This window comes from Lemur catta, chromosome 10 (genome assembly GCF_020740605.2).
Source record: "Lemur catta isolate mLemCat1 chromosome 10, mLemCat1.pri, whole genome shotgun sequence".
In the NCBI taxonomy this organism is placed as follows: Eukaryota; Metazoa; Chordata; class Mammalia; order Primates; family Lemuridae; genus Lemur; species Lemur catta.
This window is the reverse complement of record NC_059137.1, coordinates 1,304,804-1,316,727: the sequence shown is the minus strand read 5'-3', so window position 1 is coordinate 1,316,727 and position 11,924 is coordinate 1,304,804. Positions and strand designations below refer to the sequence as shown.

General features: G+C 63.0%; 2 protein-coding genes across 4 annotated transcripts; both read left to right on the top strand.

Moving 5' to 3' along the window:
* Window positions 1–6: 6 nt before the first annotated feature.
* On the top strand, window positions 7–3,005 carry TMEM141 (transmembrane protein 141). Of its 3 annotated transcripts, none has more exons than XM_045562039.1 (5): window positions 7–130; window positions 384–450; window positions 620–703; window positions 906–1,013; window positions 2,638–3,005. In XM_045562039.1, exons 1-5 carry the CDS (start codon window positions 77–79, stop codon window positions 2,682–2,684), a joined length of 360 nt encoding a protein of 119 aa, XP_045417995.1. In that variant the 5' UTR covers window positions 7–76; the 3' UTR covers window positions 2,685–3,005. The 3 variants fall into 3 exon arrangements, with proteins under 3 accessions (XP_045417995.1, XP_045417993.1, XP_045417996.1); XM_045562037.1 differs by having other exon boundaries at window positions 620–730; XM_045562040.1 differs by lacking the exon at window positions 2,638–3,005 and adding an exon at window positions 1,443–1,802 and having other exon boundaries at window positions 620–730.
* Window positions 3,006–3,508: 503 nt separating this feature from the next.
* Window positions 3,509–11,896, top strand: CCDC183 (coiled-coil domain containing 183). Its single transcript, XM_045562041.1, has 14 exons — window positions 3,509–3,880; window positions 4,358–4,479; window positions 4,832–4,909; window positions 5,117–5,284; window positions 5,728–5,832; window positions 7,568–7,690; window positions 8,848–8,973; window positions 9,082–9,136; window positions 9,629–9,729; window positions 10,571–10,731; window positions 10,915–11,083; window positions 11,163–11,273; window positions 11,350–11,446; window positions 11,730–11,896. Exons 1-14 carry the CDS (start codon window positions 3,799–3,801, stop codon window positions 11,849–11,851), a joined length of 1,620 nt encoding a protein of 539 aa, XP_045417997.1. The 5' UTR covers window positions 3,509–3,798; the 3' UTR covers window positions 11,852–11,896.
* The last annotated feature ends 28 nt before the right edge of the window (window positions 11,897–11,924 follow it).

Sequence of the window (11,924 nt, the reverse complement as noted above, 5' to 3'; positions counted from 1 at the left end):
CCCGCCCCGGGCCCCGCCCCAGGCCCCAAGCTCTCCGCCTGCGGCTGCGCAGGCCGCTCCGCAAGCCGGGCCAGCCATGGTGAACCTGGGCCTGTCCCGAGTGGACGACGCTGTGGCCGCCAAGCACCCGGTGAGAAGGCCGGGCTGGGACGTGGGCCCAAGACCCCAGAGCTACCCCGAGCGGGGCGGGGGACCGGCAAGGGCCGCGGGGCGCAGGGCGAGGGACGCTTGCTGTGGGGTTCTGGACGTCCCGGGCGGCCTGGGGGCGGCGCGCTGTGCCCAGGCCGCGGTCTCCGCGCAGCCGGGCTGTGCCCAGAGGAGGACCAGGAGGGACGGCGAGGGAGGAGAGGTGGAGCGGAGCCTTCCTCCCCCGCCCCCTGCAGGGACTCGGGGAGTATGCCGCATGCCAGTCGAGCGCCTTCGTGAAGGGCGTCTGCACCTTCGTCACAGGTAGGCTGTGTCCAGGTGACCCGGGCGTGGGGAGAGCTCGCCTCCTGTCTCACCCCGACTCCCCAGCAGGTGGCGCCAAGTCACCTGCCCAGGGTGCTGGCGCCGCGCCAGGTGGGCCCCGGCCAGCCCCGCGTACAGGCTGACTGATGGGGACCTCGGCTCCTGGCAGGCACCGGTGCGACCCTCGGCCTGCAGATGTTCCTCCAGAGGAGGTGTCCGTACCCTTTCCAGTGGAGCCTGCTGGTGGCCGTGGGTGGGTACTCAGGGTCAGTGCCCCAGGGTTGGTGCCCGGGCTCGTCGGCGCGGGTGGGCTTCCACGAGGGGTGGGGGCTGTGGTGCTGCCACCGCCTCTGGCGAGGAGTCCTGCCAAGCACACCAGCACCTCCACCGGGGGCCTGCACCAGTCCCCTCATGCCCAGGCCGGGCCCGCTGCCCTGCAGCTTCCTCATCTTCAGTCACAGGCTCCCTGGCCAGCTACGGGGTGACGAGGGTGGAGTCCCGGAAATGCAGCGACCTCTGGCTCTTCCTGGAGACAGGGAAGCTCCCCAAAGACATGAGCACAGGTGAGACGGCCTGGGGGCAGCCCGAAGTGGAAACCGAGGCTCCGCTGCCCAGAGTTTCAGGCAGGCCAACCCAGGACCCCAAGTGGTAGGCTGGACAGGGCCCCTCTGCCCGGCCTGTGCATCCTGGACGGCTGACCCTGGGGGCGGGCCCAGCGCACCCTTGGAGGGCTCGCTTCTCAGGAGGAGACCAGGAGGAGTGAAGTGCCCCTGACAGGGAGGGGAGGAGTGCGGGTGGCCACAGCAGCCGCATGGGCCCCACAGGGAGTGGCTGGACTGAGAGACCCCTCGTGGAACACCATCCCAGTTGATCTCAGACCTGGCCTATGCTGCCTGCTGACCTCCTTTCTGGACTCAGTTTTTGGCATGATAAAATGGGTGCTCCGAGCAGCAGTGGATATGGTTTTAGCTGTCTCCCCTTGCCTCCTACAGATCAACGCAGCTAGGAGAGCTCCAGCCGTGCATGGGGGACTTGGGCAGGGGGCATCCTGGAACACAGCCCTCAGTGCCCCCCACCCCTAGGCTGGCCCTCCTCACACCCTGGGGTGCCCCAGCCGTGTCCTCTGCACGTGTGCATGGTCAGGCCGGACAAACCTGTGTGCACTGCCCCTGCCCCAGCCTGGGACCTGCCCTGGAGCAGGGATCAGAAGGGCTCTCGCGGGGTGGTATAACAGCGCTGCTCACCCTCTCTGGTGCTCTAGGGTCCCCATCCTGGCCTTGCATACTCACAAGTCCAGGGTGACACCTGGTGCTGGGGTAGGGGGGCTAATAAACGACTTGTCCCTTCTCCTACTTGAGCTCTAAACTGAGAAACAAAAGGATGAGAAGGGAGATGAAATGTTGCCTTCATGGCCACATACCGACTACACACCGAGGGAGTTCCTAATGCTGTGCCCAGTATTAGAGACTCCTGGCCCTGCAGGCCGTGTGAGACCACCAAGGCCTCTGGCCAAGGGTGGGAGGTGGGGGCAGGGGTCTGAGTCTGTCCCAGTTGTGCAGGCGCAGAGCAGAAGGGGCGCGGGCAGGGCCGGCTGCCGATGGTTCTGTGCCCATGGGTCAGGTGGAGCCACCCCCAGGCACTCCCCGCAGAGCTGGTGGTTGGGGCACTGTCCACCGAGGCATGCTCCCCAGCGGGCGTGCCACCCTCGGCACCCGGCCAGGCAGGAGGTGGAGAGGCTTAAAGCCTTGGCGAGTCTGTCATGGGACGCCTCCCAGTGACACTCAAGGCCGCGCAGTGCTGTGCGCTCCAGCCCCGCTTAGCCTCGTCTTGGCCTGATGGGTCGCTGGAAAGAATGTTATGGAGTACCTGGTACACCCTCCAAGTAGGCAGGAGGGCAAAGTGACAGAAAGCCCAAGAACAGGGCTTAAGCAAGTTAGAGCTTTTATTTTTTGGTTCATGTAAAAGTCCTAGTGGGTGACCCAGGCTTGGCAGGGAGCTGGGCCCCCTCCCCTGTCCCTTGAGTCTGTCCCTGCTGTGATGATCTCGCTTCCCACATCACCTCCCTTGCCTGCCTCAGGTCTCAGGTGGCTGCACCAGCCTCAGCCATTGTGTCCTTATCCCATGTAGCAGGAAGGGGAGGGGGGAGGAGGGCGTTCACCTGCCACTTCTGCTCACACGCTTTGCCAGAACCAAGTCATGCGGTCCATCGAGTGCCAGGGCACCCAGGAAGGTGACTGCCCCATTGAGACTTGGACTTCTTGACCTGAGGAAGAAGGGAGAGCCCAAACTGGGGGACAGCGGTGGGCTCTGCCTCAACAGGACACCAAGCTGCGCCCCCTAGAACCAGGAGGAAGTGAGCGGACCACACCCTTGGCAGGTGCTGCCAGCCCCTGAGGGCAAGGCCTTGGGCTGGGAGGGAGGGCAGGAGTGAACGTGGAGTTTTAGACTGGACCGGCCCTCTAAAAGCTGACCGTGACAGAGAAGACAGCCATCTGCAGACTAAGGTGGAGGCCTCAGGAGGAACCAGCCCTGCCCACACCTTGATCTCTGACTTCCAGCCTCCAGAACTGTGGGAAAATAAATGTCTATTGTTTAAGGGTCCAATCCATGGTGCTTTGTCAAGGTGGCCCTAGCAAACCAATACAGCAAGGCTGGGGGGAAAGTAGCCCAACTCGTGTGTACCCCACAGAGTCCCAGGCTGTTGGGGGCTCCAGGCACACCACTCACTGGAAGGGAAGGTGCGAGGGTGTAGAGACCGACAGGGACCTCACCCTTCCTGGAGTGAATGGCACCTGAGCCAAGACCCAGGTGTTCCCAGAGGGAAGTGGGGGCGGAGCAGGGTGGGCTCCAGGCAGGGCAGCAAAGGTAAGGAAGGGAAGTGGGAAGAAGTGAGGTGGTGAGGGATTCCGCTTGGGGTCTGGTGAGCCAGGTCACCCAGGGCATGGAGTTTGAACTTGGGGAAGTGGCGGGGAGCAGAGATCCTGTAAAGCAGTAGCAGTTGTAGGTGCAATCCAGCTTTGTGCAGGGCAGCCTGGGGGCGTGGGAGGGGACTGGGAAGGCACGGGTGTGGCATGGGGTACTGTGCCAGCCCATCACACATCACCTCCCCAAGGAGAGACACCTCAGCCCCAACACAGCTCCAGAGCCACGGGCAGCCTCCACAAGACTCATTTAAATGAGAACAAGAGAGCGGGGCAGGGAGGGCCTGCAATTCCAGGGTTACCTGGGCATCGAGAACCCTGGCCCCCATCACAATGGGCTGAGATTCTGGGGACAACCTGGACCTCGACTCTGTTGAGCAGGCCAAGGTCGAGGAGCGTGGGAGGTGCACAGGGGCCCTGGGGGACCATGAAGGCCACCATAAAGAGACACAGCGAGGCAGACGTGGAGGAGCAGACGCAGGAGCTGAAGACCATCACTCGACTCCAGGGTGGGCCAACGTGGGCGTGACCAGCCGCCCTGGCCCACATGTGGTTGGGGTTCTGGGTGCAAAACTTTCAGTTTCAACACCAGGACGTGGAGGGACAAGTGGACACTCTATTGCCCACTCCCAACAAGACTGGGGGGAGGGATCAAAGGGATCTCCCATGGGGGCGTTTCTAGGATATTTGTGAGCATAAAAGCAAATGGGCCCCAAAGCCAGAAAGGACAGGAAGGGGCCCGTCTGCTTCTGCGGGCAGCAGATCTGGAAGGACCGCAGGACACCAACACCTCACCCCCGGCCTTGGCCTCACCCTCCCCGCTGCCAGCACCCTGTCCGCTGAGAGCCTCTCAGATGACCGCAGTGGAGCCGAGTCCCGGGGCCAGGATGGGAGGAGAGAACCCTGGTGCGGGCCCCTCCCTGAGGGATTCCGGGCCGGGCCCTAGCCGACATCCTGGCCACCCTGTCCCCTCCGCCCGCCCGCAGAGCAATGTCGGGCGCTCCAGATCCAGGGGATGAGAGAGAAGTCAGCCGAGAACAAGGCTACACTGGCCCTCCTGCGCAGCAACATCCGCCGCGGGGCCCACGACTGGGCTTTGGCCAAGAAGGTGCACGAGCCCCACCCCTCCCAGCTGCCTGGGCGTGAGAGGGCCCCTCCCAATCTTTCTGGAGCCGGGGGCATCCGGAACCGGCTCCAGTCACCCCAGCAGACTGGCCGCAGGTTCCCCGCCACGCACTCCGTAAGGCGTGGCGTCTCCGGGTCCACGTCCTGCAGCAGGGGCCCCTCTGGCTCTCTGGCCAGCGAGGGAGTCCCGGGCCCTCCTCACCTACCCCACCACGTCCAAGCTGGGATGCCGGGAGGGCCCGCGGCAGGGGTATGGGGCCCTGAGGAGGACGCCTGCGGGGCCGCGGCTGGGGGTTCGCGCAGGGGCGCCCCAGCTCAGCCGCCGACCTCCGCAGTGCGACCAGTGGACCGTGTCCAGGGCCTGCGGGAAGGACGCGCCCCTGAGGCTGGCGCACTGTCGCAGCACCGTGGAGGTAACCGGGCAGGGGCAGGGGCGGCCCTCGGAACGCCCCCCCTGCCCAGCCAGCGCGCCCCGCTAAGCCGGCGAGGGCAAAGCAAGCGCCCACCCTCGGCCCTGCGTCCCTGCGGGGTGGCCACGGACCTGTCCCTCCCCTGCCCGCTCCTGGCACGCTGCGGCGCCCCCCCCCGCACCCACGCGCGGACGGTGCCCACCCGAGCAGGTGGCGCGGGAGAGGCTGCGCAAGTACGTGTTTGACCGCGTGAACGTGCACAACGTGCTGATCCACCTGGTGCGGCGGCGCGGGCAGAAGCTGGAAAACATGCAGCTGGAGCTGGCCGGCCTGTGCGGCCAGCCCGACGCCAGCAAGGAGGAGCAGCGGCTGCTGCAGGTGGCCGGGCGCCCAAGCCAGGGCCGGGGAGGGCGGGGCCTCTGGAGGAGAGGGGCGGGGCCTCTGGAGGGCGGGGCTAGCGAGAGGGGAGAGCAGGACCGAGTGATGGGCGGAGACTCTGGAGGGGCGGGGCGGGCAGTGGGGAGGCGGGGCTAGCAGGATGGGCGGGGTCTCCGGAGGCGTGGGTGGGCCGCAGGGAGGGCGGGGCTAGCGGGAGAGCGTGGTTTCTCGGGGGCGGGCCCTCTGGTGGGCGGGGCTAGCGGGAAAGGAGGGCAGAGGGGAGACAAGGGGACACGAGGGGACGGAGGGTGGATCCGGCGGGCGCCGCGAGGTGAGCACGAACCTCTCGGAAAAAGCCCAGCCCGACGCCCTCCGGGGCAGGCCCCTGGGCCCCGGGTGGCGGGTCCCTACGCGCTCTCGACGTGCCCGCGGTCCGCCGCCAGGTCATCCGCCAGCTGGAGAACAACATCGAAAAGACAGTGGTTAAGATCACCACGAGCCAGCAGGTGCAGCTGCTGTACGTGGACCTGCTGGACTACCTGAAGCAAGTGAGCCCCCAACGTCCGGCGGCCGGGAGGGGCGGGGCCAGGGCTGGCACCTGCCGCTCCCCCAGGCCGGCAGGAAGACCGAGTCCTGCTTTGGGTACTAGCTAAGCAGGACACTCCTTTACAAACTTGATCTTTTGCTAGTCCAGAAAAGCACAACCTCGGCGCATCAGAACCCCTTGGACTTTCTTGTACGTTTTAAACGATTTAGGATCGTTTGTATTTTTTCATTGCCTGGGCCTCTGAGAGTCCGGCACGGAAGGTCCCCTAATATATTACAAGGCAGGCGCCTCCTACACGTTGAAGGGTCTGCCCCCCACCCTAGCCAGCTCCCTGCCTCCTGCGGAGCACAGTCCCACCGTCCCGCCCCTCGGCCTCCCACGAAGCAGAGCACAGGCCAGTGGACAGTAGATGAGGAGGAGGAGGAGGAAGACAGGAGGGGCTGGGGGACGGTGCTGAGAACAAAGGCAGGGATGGGGCAGGGAGAGAGAGGGGCCGCAGGAGCCGAGAGCCTGGGAAGGGGTAGGGGAGTCCCCCAGACACCCTCACCCTAGAACTGGGCAAAGGGGAGCCTGGAGGGTGGTGTGTGGCACAGTGACATGGTGGAAATGCAGTTTGGCGGGGGTGATAGATGGGTGGGGCACGGTAGCTGCTGGCCTGCCCCTCCAATCCTGCCCATGACCCCAGGCCATCCTACTGCCTGTTCCTCTCTCAGCCCCTGGTCCTGGGGGCTCACCTGGAGGCCTTCCCCACCTTTCCTTCTTGGCCTATCCCTCCCACACCCCTCCTACACCTGGGTGCTTTATGTCCCCCTGGTGGCACCTTCTTCTTACCTTTTAAAATTTATTTTTTATTTATTTTTTAGAGATAGGGTCTCACTCTGTCACCCAGGCTGGAGTGCAGTGGCGTCAATAATAGCCCACTGCAGCTTGGAACCCCTGGGCTGAAGTAATCTTCCTGCCTCTTGCTTCCCCAGAAGCTGGACTACAGGCTACGTCACCACCCCTGGCTAATTTTTTTTTATTTTTGTAGAGACAGGGTCTAGCTACGTTGGTCAAATTGGTCTCAAACTCCTGGACTCATTCAAGCAATCCTCTTGCCTCAGCCTCCCAAAATGCTGGGATTATAGGTGTGAGCCACTGTGCCCAGCCTCCTCTTCTTTTTAGAATGCACACTTAAAAAAAAATTTCCCATAGTCATCCATGTTTTTTAAAAACTGACAAAAATTCTACATTTATAATCATTAAAAACAAAATACTAATAGCAAAACTATCTTGGACATTTATGCAGCAGGTCTGGGCTAAATACTTAATTTTACATTCTCAACTGATCCTGACAGCAACCTTCGGAAAGAGCCATTATCACTTTTTACAGATGGGGACACTCAGAGAGGTTAAGTAACTTTCCCAAGGTCACACAGCTACCCAGTCTGAAGCAGCCTTGGCCTGAGCCCTGACTCTGACCCTCGGCGTCACTTCAGACCAAAGCTGTTCCCAAGCAGAGGGTCTCCCTGGGTTTCATTCAGCCTTTCCTGGGCAGAACATCTCACTACCTTTTTCACAGTGTCTCTGGGCTGCGGGAGAGTCCACCAGGCCGCACTGTCTGCCCCTCCCGAAACCCTTCCTTTCACCTGCTGTGTGCCTGTCTGGGGGCTGGGGCCATAGCCCAGAACTCAGCATGGAGGGGAAGCACTTGAGCTGCCTGTGGCCCGTGTGCCCACCTGCCCTTGCCCTCATAGGTGCTGGTGGGGTACCCCACAGAGCTGGACAAGCTGCAGAATCTTGTGGCCAACTACTGCTCTGAGCTATCGGATATGACGGTCATGTCCCAAGACGCCATGATGATCACAGATGAGGTCAAGGTGAGCTGGGGTCCCGGGGTTGAGGGCCTCCAGGGCTGGCTCTCCTAGACCCATCTGGCCCCCGGTCCATCAGGAGACCCCCCACACCCACACTGCCTACAACCCCTGGAGGGACCCACCAGCCAGCCCCCAGCCTCTGCTCACCCACAGGACAGAGAGGGTCCCCCTGGGCACAGAAGCCATGAGGTAGGTGGGAGGGAATCAGCCTGGCCGGGGCGGGGTCACCCATTCAGCCCATCTGTGCGAGGGCCCCACAGGGCCCTGGGGATGCAGCCCCTCCTCCTGGAGGAGGCAGCAGGAGGAAGCAGCTACTTGTCCAACAGTACACGAGAAAATGTTGCACAGCCGCCTGGCCAGCATGGCAGCAAGGTGTGGGGTGCTGTGGGAGCCCATCCTGGGATGGCTTTCCAAGGAGGCAGGGCTTGAGCCGGGCTCTGAAGGAATGAACGAGCAGGGACAGGGGTGGCCAGAACTTGGGAGGAGGAGAGACAACAAAGGCAGAGGCGTGGGGCTGGGAGGGGCATGATGAGCAGGTGATGTGCCTGGGGGCAGAGCAAGTCCCAGAGGTTCTGTCCCTGAGAGTCAGTGGACACAGTGGGGCCAGCGGGGCCAAACTCCTCACCTGGAGCCCTGGGAGGCGATGGAAGGGACATGACCAGATTCGTGCTTCAAAAAGGGTGCGCTCTGGCTGCAGGGACTGGACAGTGCTGGGGCAGAAATGCTGGTCACTCGGGCAGGCCAGAGGTGGAGTGGGGGTGGCCAGAAGTACATGGAGCCGAGAAGCCTCTAAGAGGTAACCCCAGGGAGCTGTGACGACAGGAATGGTGAGGGAAGCAGTGCCCAGGACGTGGAGGCAGGGGCAGATGGATGGTGGCTTTAGCTACCAAAGCAGGATGCATCAGGAGAGACCAGGTTTGGGGGGGACAATGAATTAGTGTTTAGGGCTGGAGAGGGAACACTGGGCACGTGTGAGCCAGGGGTCCCAGAGGACGCTGGGAAGCAGGTGGTGGTGGAGCCAGCGGCACTGTTTGGTTTGGGAAGAAGGCACAGCCCACAGCCTCGGGCGCTGTTCCAAAGTCTAGTAAGATGAGGGCTGAGGCCCCCTGGCTTTAGTACCATGGGGGGGCCTTGGTGAGACAGCCCCACCTTGTCCCCAGAGGAACATGAGGCAAGGGGAGGCGTCCTTCATCAAGGAGCGCAGGGCGAGGGAGAATCGGCTCAACCAGCAGAAGAAGCTGATCGACAAGATCCGCACCAAGGAGACCAGTGAAAAGTACCGCCGGGTGAGCCCCAGGCCCTGCCCGGCCTCTCCACCACCCCTGCTGAGTGGACGCTCCGCTCCCTGCAGAGGACATGGCTCACCCTCCTCCTCCTCCTCCCTCTCCCATCAGGGCCAGACAGACTTGGACTATCCTTCCAACCAGATGAGTACGGAAACCCTGAGAGGCAAGTGCTCGGCTCCCTGCCTGCCCTCAGCCAGGGTCTCGAGAGGCCAGCACTGGCTTGGGCCACCCAGTCAGGCCACTGTGAGGCAGGTGTACCGTGCAGTCACTGGGGTGAGGGACACAGATGAGCCCCTACCTGTCCCCAGAGACCCCTGCAGAGGCTGACAGCCTGTGGGCGATTGTGGCTACAGTGATGCTGTCCTGGCACCCCAGGACCCCATCACTCAGTGACTTCTCAGAGGGGATGAGTCCCCTGGACCCCAAGCTGCCTCTAAGGAGCATCACTGAGCCCTACAATGCTACGCCCTTCTTATCCTCCTCTGCACTGCGGCTGCCTGGGGCGTCCCCACCAGGGAGGGGGCAGGTAAAGGTGCAGGCTCCCAGCTGGAGGGCATCAGCTGCTTGGGTGGCCTTCTAGACACTGGACGTCTGATGGCCTCGCACAGAGCCCCTGGTTGTCCTTGCACGCTGACAGCCCCTTCCCCTCTGCCAGTGAGGAAAAAAGAGGCCTCTGAGGCTGACATTGGATACCAGACGGATGTGACTGCTTTGGTGGAGAAAGTCAAGACTGCTGTGCAGTGCTCCCACCTCTGGGTAACATTCCCTGCGCTCCCAGGGCACGGCAGGAAGGGGCTGAGCTGGGCTGGGGTCTGCAGGCCCCCTGGAACGGACACAGAAAGCTATAGCTCTCTTGGAGGACCCCGAACCTGCAGGGCCAGCCCTGCTGCTCCCAGGCCTGGAAGGAGACTTGGGACCCGCAGAGCAGGTTCAGGGCAGAGGGCCCTCTTGGGACTAGGCTGCGTATCCCAGCCCCGCTCCAGGCGCAGCAGGGCACCTGCCAGAATTGGAGGATCCAGATGCCAAGGACGTGGCCTCTGCTTCCAACCCCCAGCCTCTTCCCAATCTGACGGTCATACCAAGCAGCTGCCTCCACCTCCCCCCTTTCATTTTAATTCCATCTGGGTTTATTATTAGGCCCTGACATAAGCTTGTTCACTGCCAGATAAGTGACTCAAAGTGACACAACGTACCTCAGCAGTGGTCTCCTTTGTCTCTCATGGGGTTATCCACTGTCTCTCCCACACAAAGTGCTTCACCCCTGCTGGGCACACCTGTATTCCCAGCTACTCTGGCGGCTGAGGCAGGAGGATCACTTGAGTCCAGGAGTTTGAGGTTGCAGTAGGCTATGATGATGATGCCACTGGGCTCTAGCCCAGGTGACAAAGTGAGACTCTGTCTCTAAAATTTAAAAAAAGCGCATCACCCCCTGGCTGGCCCCTCACAAGCCCACAGTGCCAGCAACGGTTCACATTATCACGAAGCCCTGAGTGCAGAGAATCTGTGCTGGCCACTGGGAGGGACCCAGAGGAAGCTAGTTCCGTGGAGCCCCCACCTAGCCACCCTCACCTGCCTCTCTCTCTTCTGGACCCGCCAGGACATCGCTGGCCGGTTCCTGGCCCAGAAGAACACGGAGGAGAACCTGGAGCTGCAGATGGAGGACTGTGAGGAGAGGCGGAGGCAGCTGGAGGCCCTGGCCAAGAAACTGCAGCTGGAGGAGGCCGTGCTCAAGTTCCACCGGACGCCCGGCTCCGTCAGGTGGGGGAGGGGGAAGCTTCTGGGGCTGCTGGGCCACCCGGGCTGGGGCTGGGAGCGTCCTCACCCCTGCTCAGGGGACCCACGGCAACATTTGAGCCCCTGACCCTGACCCGAGGACAGCACCCACGTCAGGACCTGGCCTCCTGAGGGGCCCTCATTGCTGTGCTCCCATCGACCCCACAGCTTTAAGTCCATTGAGAAGAAGATGAAGGACATGCTGAAAGAGGAAGAGGAGAGGCTCCAGATGGCCCACGCCAACCTGACCAAGAGCCAGAAACTGCTGCTGACCATCCAGATGGGCATCGACAACCTCTACATCCGGCTGGTCGGGGTGGTCCTGCCTCCTGCCCAGGTATGGGGTTGGGGAGCTGCCTGTACACAGGTCCCCGGTGGGGCCAGAGGGGAGATGAGACCCTCCTCCCGGCCTGCAGAGAGAACTGGTGGTCCCCGACACCCTCGATTTGTTCGGCAAGCTGGCGTACTGCGAAGGGAGGCTCACGTGGCTGGCCGACCGAGTGCAGGCCATGTCCAGGACGGAGGAGGTAGGCTGGGCCCGGAGCAGCCCCCACGGCCTGTCCCCTCAGGGTGGGCCGCAGCTGAACCGGGCTGTGCCCGCAGGTCAACACGAAGGTGAGGGACGCCCTCGAGTCCTCCACGCTGAAGGAGAAGCACAACACCAGGATCAGCTTTGAGGACCTGGAGGAAGATGTGATCGGTACAGGCCCAGGCGCTCAGCCCGGGGAGGGGGCGCGGCGGTGGCGGGGTGGTGCCGGCTCCCCTCGGCCCAGGAGGGCAGTGGGGGCTGCGGGGTGTGTTGGGCCCGCGGAACTTTCGTGAAGGAGGGGCTTAGTGATGTCGAGGGGCGCTGAAGCCGTGGCAAGAACCCACTTAGTGTTCCCGAGAGGAGGGGCCCCCGGGCCTGGCGGGGCGGCGGGCTGGGGCCGGCGCGAGGGGCACGCCGCGAACACTCGCGACCCCGCCCGGCCGCCCGCCCGCAGAGACCTTCCAGTTCGCCGACGTGGACCAGAGCTACGTGCCCTCGCGCGCCGAGATCAAGAGGCAGGCCCAGCGGCTGATGGAGGGAAAGCTCAAAGTGGCCAAGAAGAAGAAGAAGAAGTAGCCCCGCCCGCCCCGCTTTGTTACTCAAATAAACATTTTTCCAGGACTGCCGGGCTCGCTGGGCGGCAGGGGCT